We start from the raw sequence: 24,616 nt of genomic DNA on the forward strand, positions 1-24,616 counted from the left end.
AAACATACGCTAATAAACATCGGAACGATTAACAATTTATTAAATTCAATTATAAATCGGCCAATTTAACAAATGAATCGTCGAACGCATCGAAACTTAACGAATGGCGCATTATCGAGCTCCAATGGCGGATTTGAAAAATTTCGACGGTCGTTAATCCAAGGCAAAAATAGGTTCATTCCTTAGAATCGTCAAGGTGGCAGTACAAGATTGAGAACGTCGACTGTCCTATTAGCAACGGTTTATCACCAACGACCAAAAGTGAACTAGAAAGACAAAAACGAAGAGAGTGGTAACGCAGAAAAGGGTTTGTAAGGATGTAAAATAGAGAGAGAGGGGGGGAGAGGGGTTTTGCATATGTGCATAAGAGCAACGATGTTGGGGGAGGGGGGTCGCATAAAAAGACACGAAGAACAAATTAAAATAAAGATAAAAGGGACGCGGCCAAGACGTGGCGAGCACGATCATGGTCGAACGAGAAGGAGGAGCAAGAGGATGATGAGGAGAGGAGCGTCAATTCGTTGGCATTCGTCCTCTAGGTCGCTTTCCGATCGCTTGGTAGCTTCAACAAATGGATGGGCTGACGGCGACGGACAGTGTCTCGTCCGTCAATGGCTTTCGTCGCAGCGAAGTGAAAGAAGTGAAATGATAAGGTACGATGATGACGCGAGCCCTCGCCAGGGCCGCGCTATCAAACCTGCCCCCCGACGTCCGCCTGATATCTGAGGGTGAGATATTCCGCGGCCTCGGTCATGTGACTGATGCTGCGATGCAAACCACGTAAGTGGCGTCTGAAGTTCTCGGCAGCGAGGTTGGCAAGCCGGTCACTGGGCTCCTCGCTCTCGAGACCAGAGTCATTCTCGATACCGGTGTCCGAATCCGAATCCGAGGCGGAGCTGCTCAAGACCAACGACGAAGCCGACTGGAGGCTTTGCATCGAAGTCGTCGAGGGGCACCTCGCATGACCGAGGCGCGCGTGTTCCATCGCCGCGACCTGAACCTTGGCGCGCTGAGGCTCCTGTTCCTACGCAAAATACAAAGTGACCTTATGTTATTACAATGTAACGTTATGATATTTCCCGTTCCCTCCCCTCTTTTCCCATAGATAGTCGAGAACTTTGTGCTACGTGCACGTAGTTGCATGACAACAAAACAGTAAGATTTATCCGATGACAATTGGAAAATTACGATTATTTTCCATTATCACTCTCCACGAAAGCTCTTTTTCACCTTTTTAATAAGAAAATAACAGCAACTAATGAGACCGCTAGTTGCTTGTCACGTGCATAGTTAAAATGAAATTATAGTGCGCACGCGTTAAAAAATAAATAAATAAATAAATAAACGTATAAAAAGAAAGGGGATTTCATAAAGTGTATTGACGTTATAGTTGTTACGAGTCAACGCTGTTCCAACAAGAATTCGCGACGATCGATTGAGAAACTACCAAGTCCTTATGATTATTATAAACAAATAATCCACCTGTAGCTCATCCGCAAGAAACTCGGTGGGATTCTCTTGAGACCAGAGAAGTTCGACCTTCATCTGATTGACGATGTTATAGAGTCGATAGAGGTCGGTGTTACAGAGACTGTCTTTGATGCTGTTACAGCCATGCTTGTCGGCTTTCTCGGAGATGGTATCCGTGTCATCGCCGACCGCCAAGTCCAGTAGACGGCTTGGCACGAGAATCGTCTCCTCCATCTCGTTCACGGTACGCACGAATTTCTCCATACTGTTCAGGATGCTGGCGTTACTGAACTCGGACTCCTCGTGCCTAGCGATTCGGCGCAAGCTGCATCTGAAAAAGGGCGGTTACAACCACGTTAAAACATTTTCTTCGATATAATTTTTTGGATAGTGGGTGGGGAAATTTGTATACAATATGACGTAGTTAATAATTTCAAGGCAATGTCGGTGGCGCGGAAATTGCTTAATATCTACATTTATATGAAATATAATTATTGGTGTATAAATTGTATAAATTGTATAAATTGTACGCTTCCCTACTGAAAGATCGAAGAAATTTTTATTTATAATCTAATAAATACTAACAGATCAAAGTTTAAAGTTTCGTTAGGAAATAACAAAATTTTACATATACATTAGGATATTTTAATTATACATTCATGACATTCCCAATTATGTAAATCTTCGGCTAACATCAATAGATTATAATCATAATTCGTTAAAGTTTTTTTTACATTCTCAAGAAAATAAAATTGGAAAATGCATAGTTTTCTAACTGAATGATAGAAGATACGACGGCGCACTTTAAATACTTATAATAATATATAAATATAACGTGGTCTCTTTAATGATTTTTTTTCTTTCTTTCTTTTAGCATTATCTGTCAAAAGAACGTTGAAAAAATATCAAAATTGATGTAAATAAAATTAAACTAAGAATCCAAAGACTTTATTAAAATATATGTATAATGCACGTAACATTGGGCGTACGTGGGATAAATGTTGGATGAAAATTGCCAAAGTCTCTTCTTAATTACAGCACATCTTAGGAATGTTACAAATTGGAGGCCATTTGTAAGCCATTATGGCTAAAGACACAAACAATTACGGAAATATTAAGGTTATAGACAAGTAATACAATTTTAGTCAATTTGAGAACAGGACTCGAATATTAAGAGATAAAGAAGTTTGCCATCGAAATCGAAGGCATTCAACGATAACGATTGCCTTTGATAATTGAGCGTGACATTCACGTACGTACTAGGTGTAGAAATCGTAAAATTCAACAATTATGACATTGCAAAATTCCCCCTAGTTTCCTTGCGTGAATATATCGCGTAATTATGCTAAAAGAAGCTAACGCGTATGAAAGAAAGAAAAAACCCACCGATGACATACGAATGAATCGTCGTCATCGCGTGTCTCATCTTTAAGCTAAAAGCTATCAAACGCGTATAATGTTACACTATACTTATGGAGCATCGATAATTATGCCTAAAATTATTAATAGAGGAGGAAAAAAAAAATCCAGCTCAACAGGAAATTTATCTCATGACACAAAAAAAAAATCTAATGTATATGATTTAATAAAAAAGATATAATCAATTATGTACGTGCTATAACTAATTAAACTCGGAATCATTTACATGAGTCAAGTCTAACTAATATCACAGCGTTTCTTTATTTATACAAGTAATAATGAAATAATGAAAATTCAAACTACGTTTTTTCCTTAAACTGTCATAATGGAAGCTAACGAACACTTTTTTTTTATTTTATTTTATTTTAATTTTTTTTTGTTTTTTTTTTTTTTTTTTTTTTTTTTTTTGTTTATTTACAAATGGAAATGATTTAATTTTCTTTCGAACCATGAGAAATATAATGTGCATATTTATATAGAAAATTTCGAACAATCATTTTGCAAAATATGAGATTTGATATTTGTACCGAGAACTCTCTTCATTGCTTATAACGGCGTCTCGTTTATTTTTCATTTTTAATAAATTTCAAACGACGGGACAGACAGACAGACAGACAGACAGACAGACAGACACCGACGAGTGGGGTTCACTAACTGTGAATAAAAGTATTTAAAATTTAAATATTGGAAAGCTTGCTTGAAAATGTAGGATTTCGAATTCACATTGTTGATCCATTTGAAAATTTCGAATGCTTCGAATAAAAACCGTAAAAAATAAAAACCCTATAAAAATTTAACTACAAAACTGGCGATTCGAGTGATTGGTAAATAGCAGCAGCCGCTCTGGCTAGGCTAGTAAACCAAGCGCATTTGATTTTATAACTACACGTCCAACGCCCGAAAGAGGGAGAGGGGGGAGAGAGGGAGAGAAGGCGGTAGGGAGACTTCGAAATCATTCGAGTATGTAGTAGTGTCAGGCGAAGAAATTTCGTGAGTTGACCTCAATTATATACTTTGCTGCTACGAGTACGTATAAAATGTAATATACTTCTCTGCACTACAACGTAATGACTCAACATTTTACAGGTACGCAAAAAAAATCTCGTCATTTGATTTCGTCGGTTGTTTTTTGTTTTTATATTCTTGTTAGAAGATCGCTAGACTGTCCTTAAAGGCTACTATCATCACATTAGAAATCCATTCGGCTCGTTAATTATATTTTGCTTTCTAAATCGCTTTATAAACTATAAATGTAAATAATAAATGTATATGTACACGTGCTAATAAGTACTAATAAAATCCACGGGTCACTTTCCCTTCCAATTTGAAAAACAATATATTTATAACGTTCTTGCGACAAATTTATTATCAATGTTTCACAATGAAATTTTCACTCTAATCCGCTTTAAAATAGGAGTGGAGTTACGGTAAAAAAAAATCTCGCTTCCAAGAAGTTTATAGTCAATATGATGACACACTTTCGAAATGGCGTATTATATGACAGCAATACAATTCTTAGTAGCCATCATCAAATTATCTATCAGTATTTATTTATTTATTTATTTATTTATTTATTTTTTTTTTTCCAATTTGTTCCTTCGTACAATTGTCATTGCTAGTGTATTGATGAACATTTTTACGATTTCCAATACTAAACCATTGATTTGCTTTTGCCAAATTATCCATTCCTATGACAATGCATATAAAATAATTGATCGCTGATTTTTGTCGTATTTTTATCTTAAAGCATAGTCGAATTCGAAAGTCACTTAGGCAAATTAAAACCAGGCAATTATTCTGTCTATTTTGTTGTGACGTCAACCCCCGCTAAACACTAGTCACACACGCGCACGCACGCACGCACGCACGCACGCACACACTCACTCTCACTCACTCTCTCTCTCTCTCTCTCTCTCTCTCTCTCTCTCTCTCTCTCTCTCTCTCTCTCTCTCTCTAATCCCACTCTATCTATCTATCTATCTATCATCTATTTCTACCTCTATGTCAATTCATCGCGAGCGCAAATTTCGTTGCATCTATTGTTCACAATAACGCGCCAACGTTATTTTAAAAATCTTTCTCTGTCAAGTACATGACTCATTATCTCGTACGCCTATTTAACAATGCAGCTTTTTTTGTTTTTTTTTTGTATCTCCCTCTCCCCGTCCCCGTCACCAGCGCAACGCTACCCTATCTAACCCTCATTTATCGTATACCAGTGACAATACCGATGAATATGCGCGGGTGCGTGTGTCCTACAACTCCGTTTGACCCCTTGGAAGCAGCCACTCGTCATTGTATGCAAATTACCCCGGGCACTGCGCTCCTACACGGCACAACCAATTGTCGCTTGAAATCTTTTACAGCTGCCCGTGACGTATTAACGACCGGTAGTAGTCCAGCCGATCGATCGGACACGACTACCACGAGTTCCTTACATTTTTAACGCGACCACTGCAGTCGCCATTTTAGAATGTCTCATAGATCGCGATGACGATTAGTTGAAAAGTGGCAAAATCCCGTAACGCTGTAAGAACGATTCGCTCGCCACATTGCCGATGCAGATGCACTTCCTTCCTTCCTTCCTCTTCCTCTTCCTTCCTTCCTTCCTTCCTTCCTGCCTACAGACTCGGAGCGTAATTTGCCGAGTCTCGTCGTAACTCAATCCGCGAATCAATTACGAGAGCAGATGAAAATCGCAAGAGTCGGCAGCCTTGCCAGATAGTCAGTCAGTCGATCGCGTAATTACGCTCGTCCGTGATGCAAATGCACGCCGCGAAACTTCGCGAGAATTTGGCGAGTTGCGCACACCTGACGCGCCTCGGATAGAAAGTGCGCGTATTCTCGTGTACGGTCCCAACGAATTGCCCCCGATCCTCGACGCCCTCCCCCTCCCGGCCCCTCGTCCTAATGAACGCAGCCTTGGACTGGAAACGAGCGCGCGAGATTAGTAGCGAGGGGAGGAGTCGCGGTGAGTGTCGACGGACTTTCCGTGGCTTTTCACTGAGGATGTGCGCCGCCGGAACTGATTCTTGATCGCCAATGGCGATTACACGGACCGAGGGGATAAGCATTAAATAAAGAGAGACGGGATCGGCAGCCGTAAGATATTAGACGAGTCATCGATTGTCGGAAGTATTTACCTTTCCGCGACGGCGCTATTTCAACCAACGCTCGTCATTCCTTTCTTATCGTACGATATTGTCCCTCTTACAAGTGGAGTGCCCCGATATATCTCTTATCTGGGACTTCAAATGTCTTTGAAGTGTCGATAGCTGTCGATCGGATTAGACTGGGGATAAGTGCCTCGAGTTACATATGTCATAGTAGCCGTCGCCGTCTCCTTATTTAACGATTTTCTTGAAATACAAATATACGTGTGATTGTAGATGGGCTTTTTAAGTATGCGAGAATGTAGAACATTTTTAAAATAATGTCGTTTCATGGTCTCGACACGGACTCGTTAAATCCAATCGAAAGCAAGTATCGAGCAATTTGTATAGGCTATTTGTATGGCTCGGGGCTATAATCGCGACTTGATTATAATGTTTACAAACTCGTGAGAATAGAGTTCTTAAACTCTATATATAATTGAATACGCGTCGTTTTTTCAACGTCGACGACGTATAATTCTTATTTAAAACGTGGTAAAAATGCGTATCATTCTATTTTATCTATAAATTTAAAAATAAAATAATCGCGCTACAATTATAATGCTGAATACGCTACTTTTATTCTCCGTTTGAATTTTTAATAACTTCTTATCTTTTTAGACACGCATAATCTGAGACAAATAGATAGCGGAATCAAATAGACGGATTAAAAAATTATCCATTTATAATTTGTATAGAGCTTTCAAACATTATTGTGGCGGGGGGGGGGGGGGGGACAGAAAAACAAACATTTTTAGTCAAAGATAGTTCATAGTTATAAAAATTATACGTCACACGATCAAACATACACAAACGAATGATTATATAAATTTACCATCCCGTGTCATTACTAACAGTTTTATTTTAAGTATGTAGTTAAAGTAAATTTATATAATTAATTTCGAAAAATAAAATTTCTTACAAACAAAAGCCTATTGAGTAAAGAGTAAAAAAATGTGCTCCGCCTGAAAGAAAAGCATAAATAACTTGTTATATATCACGATAAACAATATAATTATAAATTAAATTAAATTCAGGCTAAAATTCACGTAGTAAAGAAGAGATGTATTTTTATCTGTAAAAAGGAATTAAAAGAAGAAGCGAAAAAATCCACAAGGATTCGCGCACGAACAAATGTCAGTGGCCCGTGGCTCAAGTAAATTACTCTGGACCCGTTCGACCCTGAGCATAAATATTACTTGAAAAACTTGCTGCTGTTAAAGGATTCGAAGACATATAAAGCCAAAGCGGTTACTTGGGATAAGTGAGAAAAAATAAAAATATTGCTATAAAAAAAAAAAAATGTTTTATGTATTATTGCCATATATCTTATTTATAAGTGTATAAGTTAAATGTTGCTATTTTAATTTTCTTAAAAAGAAGAAAATAACATTTACATTGCGCAATATACAATTAATCATTTAATTAAAATATTTCTATTTTCAACCCAATCATACCTAAGAATCCAAGTTCGTTTCTATTTTTAATAATTTTTATCTCCTAATTCAATCATTTGATCGTTTATTTTGCTGCAATGCTTTTAGTGCAAAAGCAAGGCTTCGGCGCTATTTTACCAACTACAAAGCACTGCTACTCAGCATACGCGTCTACTAGAAAAAATTGTAAGGAAACACAACGTCAAATGTGTTTAACATGAAATAACATCGAAAAAACACATCAAAAAATACATCTGAACATTTAATAAAATATGGATCGGTTTAAAAAAAACAAACAAACAAACAAACAAACAAACAAACAAACAAACAAACAAACAAACTGTAAACAATAGCTCCAGAGTAGGCGTATTATCATCCATGCGAATTTATTTAATCGTCTTGGCGCTATCGGCATACAAGAAAACAAAGACGATGTAGATACGGAGAAAATCAAAACGATCGACCGACACGCTCACTCACGCGGCTCATCGATCGCCGCGTCAATTCCCATGATGATCAAGCCTCATTGGTCGAGGGTAACGTAGATGACGACGAGTGGTGAAGTGCCGGTGCCCATTATCACATACCGAGCACGTGCACGTGGGCTATCGCGACTCCTCGACTGGAAACAGTCGGCGTTCCTCCTCGGCAAGCGTCCACGAGGCAATATCGTGCAACGAGCACGCGAGCTACCCGTGACTGGACTCGCGGCCTATCTCGGCTGGACGCGAGCTACGGAAGCAGATAACCGAGTGGGACGCGGGGGGTGAGGGCCGAAAGGAGCCACGATAACGCCATTCCCCTTCGAAAGCGATCGAACCGCCCGATTCGCATTGTCTGTAAAGCCCTCGCTACCCCCCCCCCTGCCCCGTCGATCCGTGCCGCGCACTCCTCTCCGCTTTTGTGCCTTGTGGCTCAGTGCTTGGCCGGTTCGAATATTGGATATTGGCCTCGAGTTGGGAAAGTAGCGATTATCCAAGAATCAAGGAATGCGTTAAGAGTTGGTGCTTGCTGGCGTCGTGCGCGTGCTGACCGCGTGAACTTGAAGCGTGACATTGAGATGTACGCTGACGCGCGTCACTTTAATGTTCGAATGTCCATTGATTTAATCGCGAGAGATGGGGCCGTGCGAGCTCGATCAATCGCTTATTTCGGCGATCGATTAAATCAACCATGGCAATTCGTTGACTTAGGCTACTACTAGTTGCGTACTATTGCGAATCCGGCTTAGTTATCCAAATACCGTCGTGCCGGATCAAAGTGTCAATATTCTTCTTAAGCGTATTGAGGAAAATAATGATTTAACGTTGAATTGAAATTTCTAATGAAACAATGGATTACAACAACCACGCTATAGAATATTGCGTACGCATTCTGGCATATTTAATAATGCGTATGATAAAATAGGCAATATGTAGGAAATAGTTGAAATGGAAAAAAAAATAAATAAATAAAACGAACGGTAATGCTTATTGTTCGGTGATTGCGAGTAGCAGCATACGTCTATAAAAAATTGTCTTTAGACGAGTAAGTGGTATGAGTATGCGCTGTTAATAAATTCACGAGTGCATTATCATTCATGTAATGAATCTAGGCATTATATAATAATTACGGTGAGTGCGCTCACCTGGACATATTTTTTCTCCGCTACACGAATTATGTGAAATATTGTACCAAAGGCTCGAATCTGTTGCAATTAAATAAAAATTTTAGAACGTAATGTCGTTGATTTGTCTAGTGTTTTTTTTTTTATAAACGATTATGCAGTATTGCTGGAATGATTTTTAATCCTACGTGAGGTACATTAGCCAATCTGATGAAAATCGTATTTGAAAAATCCTTAAGTGGCAGTCCCGCTAGGCGTGATAAAGATTACAATGTAAAGTCGTTATGGGGGAAATAATATCTTTGAAAATTGTTTGTTAATGATGAAACGAATCCTCGATTACGAACAATTGAAACTGAAAGTATTTTATGTGCAATTAAAAATGGTTGATAAAATACATTTAAAATTTCAAATGACGCCAGCGACAACACATTTCCGCATACTTGTTCACGCAAATAAACTTCCCCTTTATACACTTTGCGATTTTTGTTACGATCAACGCTGTATTCTCTTGTCTATATTACGACAGTTAAAAAGTGCCTCGGAAAAATTGAATAAACTCGCACGACAATTGCATAATCTCCGCTGTTTATACCTTTCAGTGCACATGTACTCTACGCTTGTTTACTATCGCCCTGTCTTTCTTGCTGCTAGTTTTGCATTTTCAACGTCGCTAGATCCGATACCTTCGGAGCAACAGCGCATAGCTAAGATTATGGCACAGCACCAAATGTATACACGTCGTATTTGCTGGCATAAAGTATAAGTGTGCCTATGCCTATGCCTATGCCTATGCCTATGCCTATATCACACACACACACACACACACTCTCTCTCTCTCTCTCTCTCTCTCTCTCTCTCTCTATACAGTGCCTGCGTTATTTAATGTAATCTATCTCAACCTGCTTGAAAGCCAATATTCTATATTACCGATCAAGTGCAAATCAAATTGAAATTTTTATTCAATACAAGTATTGGATTAAAACGGGTATTGTATTTTAATTGTATTTAAGAAAAAAATGAAACTTATAACAAATAAAATTATATTATATTTGATTTATACTTATTAAAATTACAAAATATTGTTTTAAAGAATAGATGAGCAACATTATCATTGTTACTATTATATTTATTTATTTATTTATTTATTGTTGAATTAAATCAATTCCTGCAATCTGAATAAATAATGATAAAGTGCATGGATTATAATTAGTGACAATGAACTCCATGAAATTAACCAATATTATTAAATTCCAGGAACAAGCTAATATTGATTCGGCCGAAAATTGTTGACACAAATTAAGTAAGCGTTAATCATAAGAATTTATGTTAATTGCAAAATTATTTATGTAATCTTTGGTTAATAGATAATCCAATTATCTTTGTTCATTAATTTTTTCAATCAAATATCATTCAGAGAGAGATTTCATATTCAGCAATAACTTTAATTACACGCTTTTTTTTATTCTATATATCTTAATTTTTATTTAAATTTAATTTAAATTCGATTATTCTGCCTGATTTGATTTGTTTAAATCAATTATGTTAATAAGGTCATTAATATTAATATGTAAACTCTTTAAAACATATAGAGTATGTAAGAACTGACTATACAATGCTGTTGTATTTTATCTACATAATTAACATTATTCATTTGTAATTCTTTAAATTTAATACATTGTTATAAAAACGTATGTTAATTTTTATATGAAAATTCAAATTATTTCATGATTATTTTACATAATTTTATAAAATTTTAATCTAATTATGTCGAAAAAAATATTTTCATTTAACAGTAATGTATATATATATATATATATATATATATATGAAAATGTATTATTTGTATGTGTATTATGTATATATCAAATTATTTCATGATTATTTTACATAATTTTATAAAATTTTAATCTAATTATGTCGAAAAAAATATTTTCATTTAACAGTAATGTATATATATATATATATATATATGAAAATGTATTATTTGAAGACTCGAACATTGTTAATATTGCAATATGTTATACAAATGTATCATTGCGTAGTATTCGGGACTGTGAATATGAATATTTTCGAGCACAATGGAAAATCACTCAAAAGTAAATTATTAAATTATCTTAAATTATACAGATAAATCGCTCGTAGATGTCTGAAACGAGTATGTGAATATCTGATACTTTAGTGTCTCTTTTTTAATAAATTAACTGAACCTACCGTATGCGAACGAAGATAAAAATTATGAGTTTTTTTTTGTTTAAAATTATAAAAAAAATTACAATTAAATCACTTACAAAAGTTATGAAGTTTTTTTTTCTTTTTTTTTTCTTTTTTTTCTTTTTCTTTTTAACAAGAATAAAAAGCTTAAAACCTCCGATTGATAGATACAATCTTTTATATTTGTTTTTTTAGTTTTATTTTAATATGTGCATTGTCATTGGAGTTCATCGTTTATGTAGTTTTTTATGTTATGATAAAGCACGAGTTAAAGTCCTTTTGAATCGTAATATTATACAAATAATACTTAAAAATATGGCTAAATAATAGCACAATAAGGAATGTCAATTGAATAATGATACTTAATGGCAGCTTCTTTCTGTTATAGAAATGCGTGGAAAGAATTTAGAGCAGACATTTGAGCACAAAAAGAACTCAATGAATTATTATAATTATTTGCTTAAATGAATTTCTTAATTATTTTTTTCTCGCTATAAATAGCTTTGTTTTGTTTTTAAATTTCATTCTTTTAAAGCAATAATGTCCACTCATTCGTCAGCAGAATGAAATGAATATAGATATATTTAAATTAAATTAATCTACATGTAAATATAGTCGCTTATCTAAATAAAATGCTTGTATAATACTTGCTATGTTAAAAAAAAAATAAAAAAAAAAAAAAAAATGTTTACTTTCAGTACAATGTCGATACCGGTATATTTCGTAATTATTTATAATAATTACTAAATTATTTAATCAAGTATATAATACGGTAGTATTGAAATACATAAGTTTTCAATTCAAAGTATCTATTACAAAAAGCCGTTGGTTTGTCGTTTCGAATCCAAAATTGAGTTGAATTATTTTATATTTCTGTACATTTGCATATATTTACGTATAGAAAGTGTAACAATAAAAATGAATATGAATACAATATTCTGATACAAAAGGATAAAACGGGATATTTCTCATGTTTAAATAGCTTCAAAATTATTCGAATTCTATCATTTCTATCATTTATTATTTCGTTAAAGTTAGGAAAAATATTAAATAATATAAAGATTAATCTCTAATAATGTTTTTTATTATTTTTCTAACGATCACTTGATGCGCGATGAATATCATTTTCAAAAAATATCAAAGATATTACAAACTTAGTACTCAACGAACATGTTTATCGACTGTATTATACAATAAACTAGAAATTGCTACAAACTATATTGTTTACTGATATTATGATGCATAAATTTTTATTTATATATTTAAATAACCTAAAAATAATAATACAACTTTGCCCTTAAACAATAACTCTAATTATATTAGATTTTTTACATAGAATTTTGGATTTATATTTATATCTGATAATGATGAATGTAAATCACAATATATTAAAGACAGTGACTCAGGGCTTACATAACTAATAATTTGTTAAAAAAAAAAAAAAAAAAAAAAAAAAAACAACTGATAGTCAAGTGATTTTTAATAGTTTCTCCTTTTCAGTTTTTAAATTTTATTCATTCATCATAATATTTTCAAGCATGAAAATTATGAAAATAAACAAAAATAGACCAAGCATTTGTAAATGAATTGGAGGGACAAGAACGTACGACATGACATTTTTACTTCTGTTGTGAAATCAAATTGATAATTATTTTGATTATAGGAAATATATGTTTTTATATTACGGATAAACTGAAGTATACGTTGTCCAAGTACTATTTTCATTAATCAATCTTTTTTCCCCTTTAATGTATGTACATACAGAACATTAACTTATTATGATATAAGTTTAAAATGTACAAATGTACAAAAAGTCATATGAATAAAATTTTCGTAGCATTAATACATTATTACATGTACGCATTAAGTAATTTACAATACAAATAAAAGTGTCCATATTTATAAAAACTAGAACCAATTTTCAATTGGAATCGGTTACTTAGGAAAGTTATCGTTGAACATCTATTAAAAAAATTTTTTTTTAATTTCAATGTAATTAATAGCTTCGTGAATAAAGTTGTAAAATATTGAAATAAATCATGTACACTGATATTATGCATTCCCAAAGACAAGAAAGAAATATTAATGAAATAATCATTAAAAAAAATGTTTATAAAGATTTTCCATTTGATTGAAAATTGCTCATGAAAAGTTTATTTTCATCTAAGCCAATACTATATTGGCCAATTGTGATAACAAATGTAAATAAAAAGAATATTAAAGTGTTAGTCAAAACATAACATGACTATGTAAAAAAAAAAAAAAAAAAAAAAAAAAAAAAAATTAAACTGATGAAATTTTCAAAAAGTTATATAAATTTTATATTAAAAGGCTACGTTATAAAAATGAATAACGTCGTATGTTATGTCAAAAGGAAGGTAAGACGCCACTGATGATGCTTCGAAATTATACAATATATGACCTTGAGAGTTCTTATGTGGATGGCAACATCACATCGCTGTTTCAACAGTATGTCGCTAATTGTTATTCTTAAGCGTCGATCACGAATCACAACGCAGCCAAAATTGCTAACATGAGGTTATCATATTCTACACGAAGGGTATCAGCATCATGTATAAACGTTTAATAAGAGCCTAATTATTAATCACGCGTTATCTTGGATCGAGCTCTCACGAAGCATCGTACGATTGACTCGTGTTAATCAGGCATTATTGTATTACTCGAAATGAAAAAGAATTAACACTAAAGATTAATCTTCACTCTTATCCTCTTATCGGCCGTTATCAGGCTCGTTGATGTTGCATAAACGCAGCGGGCGATCGTCCGCACGCGAGAGATGCGTGCACGACATGATATATCATCCGCGGGCATTCGAATCCTCGCGATCGAGGATCGGCTGCATTCCAGGCGAGAACCACCTACCGGTGCTACCCACGTAGCAGCAGCGCTTCTTGGGCTTCGGGTGAAAGTAAATAAGCGCTCAGGGGTTAATGAACGAGCGAACAACGGCCGACATCCACGGTTACATTCAATAAAATAAAAGAAAGAAAAAAAGGAAGAAAAAAATGTCCGAGCGCCTAGGCGCGACACCCACTCACTTGAGCGGTAGGTGACGATTATTGTGACGACCCTCGGGTCAATTGGCGCATCCGCAATGAGGCCGAGGGAGAAGAAAAAGCAAAATGAGCCGCATCGACTATCTTTTCCACGCATAACCTAGCAATAGGATTCCGGATTTCCGGAATGCCCGAACTTTCAAAAGGTGAACAAACCTCGAGATATTTAAGACGGACCGAGGATTATTTGTCTTAAGACTCGTGGCGTCGAATACATTAAATACTTAATTTTTTCAATATGTCTTTTGCCGTTTGACCGTTAATCTTTTTTCATGCCTACGAAAGAATTGGCCTATAATATTTCACGTGTTTGTAATTTTCGCAATGATATTAATTACTTAACCTCATTAGTATGACAGGCAATGTATTATTGCGAGAATAATTTCCATACGGTATTAATTACTTTTCACAAGTTTGAATAATTATCTAATGGAAATTTATCTGCACTTCACAAGTCGATAATTGCTCTGGTAATTATTATAGAAAAACAGGACTTTACAGTTGTAAATTGTATTAATTGATAACGAGAGAACTGGCACGTTGTAAAATTTAAAGGAAGATTATATAGATTCTTACAGCGATTGTAATTAATATTATTCATTGCATCGAGGGAGGAAAATTAAATTTTTAATTTGTCGGTAAAAATGATAAGTACATTAAAAATAGATTTGCCTAGTTTTATTAATGAATTGAAATTGCCTAATACTTCAAATTTTCATTTCTAATTAAATTTATTCAATAGTGTAAGTATTTGAAATATTTACTATATTTTATCAATCTCAGTCACATTTACGCAGAAACATAAAAATAAATACATTCGTGAAAAAAGAAAAAAAAAAGAGAGAAAAATAAAAGAGAGAGAGAGAAAAAAATAAAGAAAAGGAAAACATCCTTCCTGATAAGCGATGACTCAAACTTTCTATATAATCACACAAAAGAATGCAGAGGATTCACACCAGAAAGAAGAATTTGAAAATTAAATTTTGCCAATCATTCGCTAATGTTTCCCCCCTCGAATAATAAAAACATCGTGTGCGTACTTTCTCCGTTGCATACCTGTATTTCGCGTATCTGCGAAAAAAATGTAGAAGAACGTGTAAAAAAAAAAAAAAGAACTGTATCAAGATCAGGATTTTTTTTTCTTTTTTTTTGTTTCCATTAGCGTGCCCATCGCCATAAGTTTTCTAATTAGCAAGTACGTGTGGGGTAAAACCCATTCAACGTCAATAAAGATCTCGATAACCAAGAATCAAAAGTTTCACGTATACAACATGACATTTTTACGGTTTTAACCACTTTTTTTAGCCTTCATATTAGCATGGAAATTTCATTGACAGCTAAAACGCGAAAACTGTAATATTTTATACATATTTATTCCTGCGGCAAACACTTATTTAATGGCATATTTAACCATAACACTTGCCTGCTCGTTTTAATGGCAAATAAACTATTACATTGAAATGTTTCATAAAATTAATACGCTGCTATTATTATTTCTTGTAGTAATGCATTCGTAGTGCAGTTACCAAGCACAAGATAAATAATAATAAGCTTGCTTCTTGCTAGCTGAAAAAAAAACGATTTTTTTTTTTTTTTTTGCTCAACCGAATCACTGGACTTTTTCCCCGTTTAATTACGTAGGACGGATTTTAACTAAAGTTTTAAAGTCTACTTTGTACCTACATATTTATGGCAACAGCCTTGATCACGGAAGAGTATTAAAATGGTAGAGTACTTCGTAAATACACGTAAAGGCGAAAATCGAATAAATAAAAGAACAATAGCAGAAACATCATTTGAAAAGTAAGGAAAAGCCATTATTATCCATTTCTATCTCGAATACATATTAAATTCACCTCTCCGTTTGGCCATTCATCGATTCATCGCCTCGTCCCTCCCTCTCTCATCGGCATCATTACGATAATATCCGCCCATTATACAGAGTAAGCCTCTTTCTTTCTTTCTTTTTCTAGTTTGTTTCTCTTTCGTTTCTCTTTCATCGGTTAAGCGTAATATCGTTAGCCATAGCGAGAGCAATCGGTCGCACTAGTTTGTCAAAAGCGATTTTGCTAAACGACTTTATGTCCGTGAGCCTCTCCCCCACCCACCCTCTACGTCGTCTGGCGCTCGCGCCATCATCTTAATCGCATTAGAGCCAGCATCGTTATCCAGGCCAGCGGTGGAAGACCCGCGAGACTCGCGTCCACGTAAAGAAAGGGAAAACGAGGAATGTAACACGCTGTGGGTCGCGCGAACTGGGCCATCGCTCGTAGCCAGAATCACACGAAAGTAATGGCAGTGCCCGTGTGAAGAAAGGCACCTGCGCACACAGCATTCTGATTTCACTGGATTATTTTTCGGCCCCCGGGGACCGAAGCGCTAGGACGTCACTGACCGGCCCGAGCCTCCGACGCGTCGTTCCCTTTTCCAAGTGGCACACGCGCGACGTCCTCCAGTCACACAGCCTCCGGCGTCGCGCTGCTCCCATCGTCTAGTAATCGCAGTGCTGCGCACTCCGAAGCCATTGACGGGACACATCCGATCGGGGGACGAACGAGATCTTCCGCGCTTTCGAAAATTTCTCGACCCTCGGCATTTTCATTGGCTCGGCTTCGTGATCTCCCCTCCCCCACCCGCGTCTGTGCCTTAACGTCGCTTTGTTTTTTTTTCCCCTCTTTTTTTCTTTTCTTTTTTTTTTCTTCGTCGTTTTTTTCTTTTTTTTTTTATTCGAAAGACTTTCTCGACTCGTGTACGAAATCAATAAATGCACGACACGACACGTCGCGGTTATTTCACTTGGCGTGTTGGCTGAGCACGAAATCCACCCTCGGTGAAAAATACGCTATTGAAGCAATTTGTAGTACCGTGCGGCAGACAGCAGGCCAGAGAGAGGGCGATAAATTAGATTACGTAAAACATAAAGCGCTAGTTAGTTTCCTAATAATATTGCTTCGGGTATTAGTACAGCTTTGGTGCCGTTGGTAAGAAAATTGTGCCAAACCCTTGCACGACCTAGATAGTATTTTTATAATACTGGGCATTGATTTGAGATGAAAAGAAAAGCCAGCCAACGGGCGTTTTAAGTTCAAAAATATCGACGATAAATATTGAAGGAGCGAAGGGGCAAAATCATTGACGCGATACGCCAAGGTAATCTCATCGATGTTTCTATAAAAATTTAAATCGCCAAAGAGTCGTCTGCTTGGATGGATATTAAATAACCAATTATTAGCTATTTGTAAAAATTTACAATACTGATGCTTCTAATCGATATTTAAAAGGTGAAGTGAGTAGTGGCAAGACCCGCGGCCTTTTATTAAATGTGTAATGGCAACGGCGCGGTCTAACGAAGAATTCTAGAGTCGTACACATGTGTCATATACACGATTGAAATTTCAACGAAATTATTGATATTCTAGAGAGGATGAAGAAGTTATGCATTGGAACGTATAAACGTTGTGTAACGTTATCACAATAACCTTGACTCGATGAAAACCGACTAACTATACCAGCAGCAGCGCCGCTAACAATTAATCGAACTAATAACAAATATTAATAAACAGCAGCTACGAGTAATGCAAACAATCGCTCAGGCAGCTTTACAACAACCGAGGGCTTGTATAACACCAATGTTAGACAAACCCCATATTAAGATCAAATTTTCTGCATAAAATGTACAACGCATTGTATTTTGCCTTCGTGCAAAATCAATGTGCAGAAATGCGACATTCCTGGGGATTGGTCAAGCGTCTTCGTTGTCGAGACTTGGAATTCACTGTTTCCCCTGCTATATGGACATGACATGACATGACATGACACGAGGAGTTCGGGATTCTTATTAGTTATTGTTTAATGCGACGCTTTGCGCTTTTCTCTGTTTATTGACTTGAATAACTTTCCAGGCATATATTGTAAAATATTTTATCTTCGTGTATAATTACGATTACGAGTACGTGAAACATGAAAGCCGAATAATATAACGTAGAATGACTTAATGTATTCGATTGATTATGTTTTACCGCAATTTATATATTAATTGTCAATTAAATATGGCTATTTTTCTCAGGTCACAACGAAATATCATTATTTTATAATTTTTCGGCTTTTTTGTTGTTGTTTTTTTTTTTTTTTTTTTTTTTTTTTTTTTGTTTACTAAAATAATAAAATCAATTATAACGAGCTGCAGGCAAAATGTAAGTAATAAATGCACGACATGCATATTGGAAAAATAGAACATACTGCTTTCGATGTATTATTATTAATATTTGTACATACTGAGTGTAATAATATGTAACTGTATTTATGATAAAATTTTAAGATGCTTAACAATTTAATAAAATCACCAAGAATGCGTTATTTATATTAATTCTTAAATATTTTGTAAAAAATTTCTATGCTTCTCGTCAACCTTTACTATTACTATCCAATGAAAATTGAAACAATTTTAAATAACGTTAATTAAATAGTAATAATTTGCCAAGGATACCTAAGGGAAATAATGTTTGTTATCAAATATGTAATAATTTTAAGGACATAATTTTTCTTTAGTGAACTGTCTAAGAAGTTTCCTTCTCGGAAACTTTCAAAACAACTGGAACGTGAAGGCTAACTTAAAATCTGTAAAACGTTAAAATTTTCATACCTATTAAGAAATGAAAAAATAATTATACATAAAACTTTCGTTTATATGCAGTGATTAGCTATTCTTGCCACAATACCCTAGCTTGAAGTAAACAAATACCAAAATGTTCGATAAAAATAGTATTTATAAATATAATTGCTAAAGTATTGATGTTACAAATGTTTAAGCTCGATGAAAATAAAAAAAGAATAAATAAATAAATAAATCATAAGTAATGTCTTAGAAGATATAATTTGATGATCAAGGTAGTGTACTACACCAAATAAGGAGAAAAAACTTTTTTAATACTTAAGAAATTGATCCGATTTTTTAAAACGACTATAGTACGTAAAAACATTTACATTCGCATTTATATAATGCGTTCCGAGAAAAATTTGATCTTTATTAAAAAAAAAAAAAAAATCAAAAACATTGTTACTTTTAATCGTTATGGGACATTTTGAAATTGTTTAAATGCAGGTTTTTTTTTTTTTTTTTTTTTATTTATTTATTTATTTATTTACAAGAAATGAGCACTACGCTTTTACTCCTTGTCAGGCAGAATACTGATAGGTAAAATTTCTTTCTTCACACTCTGCGCGATGTAACGAAATTATTTTATTCGACTAATTCAACGTTACGAACAATATATTCTTATTCCCAATAACAAAGGGAAAAACTTAACATTTCTTTATTATGAACGATTGTAGAAGTAATTATATAATCTATATTTCGTTCGAACTTAGTGTAAGGCTTATATGTATAACCATGCTGCCGTGTAATTAGCCACAACATCGCCTATTTAACCAATAATAAATAACAAAGAACTGTAGTAAATGTCAATGTATTTTTCTATTATATTGTACTGGGCATTCATTCATAGGAAAAATGATAAGTTATCGAGTTAACAAGATCGACTTCGTCTTTCCATGGGCCATTAGAATCGAAAAAATTTCTTGGGTCGGCTCACATTGTGCGTAAAGTCTTCCTATTAAATCAAATTTCGATTAGATTTTATATTATTATTGCATGACTAATTAACTCTAACACGCGGGAAAGCTACAAATTCCCAAGTGAATATTTGCGAAAATCTACCGTAATCATTGTTTACGCAACGCGTCACGAAAGTTTCTACACCTTGAAGTATCGATTCATTAATTTCGAGGGATGTTTGATTCTTTTTTTTTTTTTTTTTTTTTTTTTTTTGTGAGCACGAGGAACATTCCTCGACTTTCACGCTATTCAAAATGGAGATAGACAGGACAAGTGAGCAGACATAGTGCGCGCTCGTGCCTTTAATCGAATAATATTTTACACGGAACTAAGTTTCTGTTTTTTTTTTATTTTTTATCGTTGTTGCCACCCCCCCCCAATCAAATAGAAATTGCCGACGAAATTTTGCCGTCGATATTTATTAGCTCGCATGTACTTTCTCACTTCCTGTTGGAATTATGATTAATTCTAATGTATAATGTATACAGCATTCTATTCCGTCATCGGAATCCCGAATAATCGCTCGCAAACGACAACGAACTTTTCGAAAAGGAGCTTTGTTTTTTTAAATCACAAAATAAGTATGTCGAGGATCTTTATATTATAATGTTATTGCGAAAAATTGATATAATAGATGATACCAAGGGATCGGGCTATCAAGTATTTTACATGAGTATACAATATTTGAAAATCGAAATTTGGGTTAAAATGTCCCGACGATTGTTTATAATGGCATCGTAAAATTATGCCACAAAAAAAAAAAAAAAAAAAAAAAAAAAAAAAAAAAATAAAGAAGAAGACTAATAGTATTGAATTAATAATGATCGCTTTTAAGACGATATCGCACGCGCTTTACAATAAACACTTCCTATTTACTAAACTTTTCACAAATCTCTCTTCATGTTCCATGTTAAATTTGTCCAATTAGAAATTTCAACTCGTCTTTATTATTAGATAGAATGAAACTGATGGTTGCGTTCTAGTTCACCCCATCCCGACCTTCCTCCATCGTCCTAACCAAAGATCACCCTCTAACATTATCCCAAATTTATAAAGACTTTGGATAAGTCGTCGAGTTCATTAGAAATATCGTAAAAGCTTAGGAGCCTGTGCGGACAAAATTAACTCTAAGGCTGGGAGAGTCGCTGGTTAGGAGAAGGCGACAACGAGAATGGCAAAAGAGCATAACCGACCATCGAGTTGGCGAGACGGCGACGGTTATCCTCTAATAATAAATGATTAGTAAATTTTCGGTAAATACACGCGGATGGCCAACGTGTCAGGCGAGTACCCAGGAATCCGCATCGCATCGGCCGCGTCTCCCCCTGCGACACGATTAAACGGTTTGGCATCAGGCCACACTTGGCGCATGCGCCATGCGCCTCTTCTAATATGCCCGCGCGTGCGTGTCGCACGCACACAAACACACGACGGCCAAAGCGGTCGAGGGACAAAATCGACGGATGCGCAGCTGAGGAGCCGCCGAGCTTCTGCCCTCGGAGGGAGAAGGTTAAGGGAGACGAGAATGGAACGCGGGGAAAGATCGTTAGCTGGGCTCGCCTGGCCGCCCCCGTCGTTCGCCGACTTTTTCTGTCTCCCGACTGTCAATAAAGCCGAGCAGCCGAAAGGCAACGCGCAATGGGCAAAAATTTTCGGCTCATCAAGGCCTTCCTCGTAATTTATGCTCCACGTGAAACTGTAGAGCCGAAGGGACGCAAAGCGCGAGTTAAACTCGTGCGCGAGACTAATGCTCGAAGCAGAAGAAGCAGAAGCAGCAACAGCAACAGCAGCAGCAGGAGGAGGAGGATGAGGAGAAGGTGGAGGAGAAATGCTGGGGCGCGCGCGCGCGCGCGCGCCTACGCGCATTTGGGCCGAGGAATCGGAGCGACACGCCGACGCCTTTTCCGCCCTTCCGCGAGAGGACAACGGATGCTGGCTCCACCGGTCGGAGCCCAGTGCCGAGGACTCGCAAGGACATCGTCTCACCTGTTGTTCTCCGCCGTATTGCCATTGCCACTACCCATTTCTCCGTAATTCATGATGAGATCGAAGCTCCGAGAGGAGGAGACGTGTTCTGCTGGTGTCGATGGCCGGTTGTCGGCTGTGTTGTTGAGCGACTTCGCTTCTTTCTTCTACGTTGTCGACCTGGGGCGAGAGCGGCTGCGCTCGTCCAAGCAAGACTACTTCTGCTGCTTCTATAGTTAATAGAATAATTGGAAGTGAGAGTGGCACGGGAACTCGAGCGCTCGTGGCATGTGCCGGATAAACAGAGTCGAAGAGGTTCGACCGAGCGACGACTGCGAACTGCTCAAACGAAGCTCGCGCGCTCTCTTTCAGAGGTACTCGTACACTGCTGGCGCGAGCCCCCTCTCTCCCACGTTTCTATCACCCTCTCGCTCGCTCTCACGCTCGCTTCAGACGATAAATAAATGAGAAGCGACTAGTGCGACGATGACGGCGACGACGACAACGGCGACGGCGACGATGGTCGACGTTTGCAGACGTATGCGAAGGTGCGTACGAGCTATGGAGTGGCGGTGGGGTTGGGGTGGGGCGAGGCAGCCAGGAGGGGGAGAGACGAAAGCTTGGAGATGGGGCCGGCATGGCGTGATATATTCTCTAAACTGTGTGCTTCTGAACTCTTTTCCACCACCGCCACTACCACCACCCCCCCCCCCTCTCCCGCTCTTACTCCCGCTCTCACGCTCTCTCTCTCTCTCTCTCTCTCTGTCTGGTTGGCTCACCGTCTGTCTGTCGCCTTCTATCTTTACTACCAAGGTATTGTCGCGCGGTTTCGAGGGGAAGACGTCCGGTCTAATGGTGGAGATCATTTTGCGGGTCGAAAGGGAGGAGAGGAACTATGCAGTCAGATATGGAGTAGAGAGAGAACGTTGAGAAAAGCAGGGGAAGTAAGTGCCGGCGAATGAAATGATGAGCATATCGAGTATTTCAGAAATTCGGGGTACGTCGTGGAAAAATCGATGTAAATCTCTTGATCGTTTACGAATATTCAAATGGATGGCTTGAAGTAATTTCCGGAAATGGAAATTAGTCTTTTGTTTCTTTTCTCTCTCTCTCTCCCTTCCACGACCCTCTCCGTCGCCCCATCCCACTCTCTTGTCGCCCTGTCACTCTTTATTATATACTTAGAAAAACATCTTTATTAGAATAATTAAATATTTCCGTTATATTTTCTGTAATATAGCTGATTATTATGGATGCTAAAATTATATAAAAATGGATTTGGATTTAAAATATCTTCATCTTATATATTCAACATCAATATTCTACTGAATTATAATGATCGATATGACATACTCACTTTACCATTTTACACCACATAATATTTTAAATAAACTAGTAATTAATATAAAATAAAAAGCTTACACTATTATTAGATAGAATGTATATTGATCAAAGTAAAACTTATATGTCTGGTTAATACTGTCGCACAAGTTTGGTCTAAATTGACAAATTTAAAGTAAATAAATATATTTATTTATATAATTTATCTGTCTTTATATTTGTTCCATATTATTTAAATAACATGTTTTTTTTTTAACTTTTAATAATCGGCAATCTTATCAATACAGTATAAATAATAAAAAACATATTTAATAACAAGATTATTTTAATAATTAACAATTTTCACTTTAAGTAATTAGAACTATATATATATATATATATATATATATATATATATATTGTATATTCATTAAAACAATTTAATAAAATATACAAATATAAACGAAATATTACAAATTCTTATTATTTAATACCGAAACGTTTAATTAAAAAGTTGTATTGCGTTGGTTTCTTAAATCATTGTGTTATTAGCCTTAAGTTAATTAAGAAATATAATTTGAAAATCAAATTTATCAAATATTTTTAGTTTAAAATAAATAGAATTAAACGGCGTTGTTAAAGAATATACAAAAATCATAATAAATGCTCTTGAAATGACATTGCTTTAAAAAATATTTGAAGTAACTTTTTTGTTGTTTGAACGAAATTTCCAAACAATCCATTTGTATTTTATTTAATACTTGTACAACACATATTATTATCTATTGTTAATATATCTAATATTTATCATAATAATTAAAATCAATAGCAATTGTAAAAAATTATGCTTCTATTATTAAAATTTATTTTAAAAATGAGGCGAGCAAAATTATTAAGATATTTAAAAAAAAAAAAAGTAATTATAAATATCATGATGTTCTCGGTATAAATATAAATAAAAGTAATTGTTCAAACAAAAATAAACATTCTTTTGCTCATTACATCATATGTGCTTTTATGTTTTTGTTTCGATAAGTATATAAATTATGTTACTTACGTATAAAAAAGACCATCGATACATTTTTTCAAATCTGCATTAATGAAGGCTGAACAATACCTGAAGCTACCTAAAAGGCTATTTAAATAAAATTTAAATACAAAACTGCTGAAATAATAAGAAAATGTTTGTTACACGGGATCTCGATGCCATAAAAAAAAACAAACAAAAAAACAAACAAACAAACAAACAAACAAACAAACAAAAAAATTGACCAATAGCCAAGAGTATAATATTTTATATAATAAAATAATAAGTTTTCATTAGGTTTGGTGCAATCATGTAT

General features: G+C 35.4%; 1 protein-coding gene across 2 annotated transcripts; it reads right to left on the reverse strand.

The window, feature by feature from the left end:
• Positions 1 to 375: 375 nt before the first annotated feature.
• LOC105368550 (uncharacterized) lies at positions 376 to 22,405 on the reverse strand. 2 transcript variants are annotated; one of them, XM_011507574.1, is made up of 3 exons: positions 21,975 to 22,405; positions 1,483 to 1,801; positions 376 to 1,018 (listed from the first exon to the last, which is right to left on the reverse strand). In XM_011507574.1, exons 1-3 carry the CDS (start codon positions 22,025 to 22,027, stop codon positions 692 to 694), a joined length of 699 nt encoding a protein of 232 aa, XP_011505876.1. In that variant the 5' UTR covers positions 22,028 to 22,405; the 3' UTR covers positions 376 to 691. The 2 variants fall into 2 exon arrangements, with proteins under 2 accessions (XP_011505876.1, XP_011505875.1); XM_011507573.1 differs by having other exon boundaries at positions 376 to 1,024; positions 21,975 to 22,396.
• Positions 22,406 to 24,616: the final 2,211 nt, after the last annotated feature.

This window comes from Ceratosolen solmsi, unplaced genomic scaffold (genome assembly GCF_000503995.2).
Source record: "Ceratosolen solmsi marchali unplaced genomic scaffold, CerSol_1.0 scaffold1, whole genome shotgun sequence".
NCBI classification, from domain to species: Eukaryota; Metazoa; Arthropoda; class Insecta; order Hymenoptera; family Agaonidae; genus Ceratosolen; species Ceratosolen solmsi.

What these genes read in the sequence shown, in the direction of transcription:
- LOC105368550 (XM_011507573.1), bottom strand. Translation starts at nt 22,027, where the DNA reads ATGAATTACGGAGAAATGGGTAGTGGCAATGGCAATACGGCGGAGAAC. An exon ending in AATACGGCGGAGAACAACAG is followed by an intron (nt 1,802 to 21,974) that starts GTGAGACGATGT and finishes GCCCTTTTTCAG; the next exon opens with ATGCAGCTTGCGCCGAATCG. An exon ending in TTCTTGCGGATGAGCTACAG is followed by an intron (nt 1,025 to 1,482) that starts GTGGATTATTTG and finishes TATTTTGCGTAG; the next exon opens with GAACAGGAGCCTCAGCGCGC.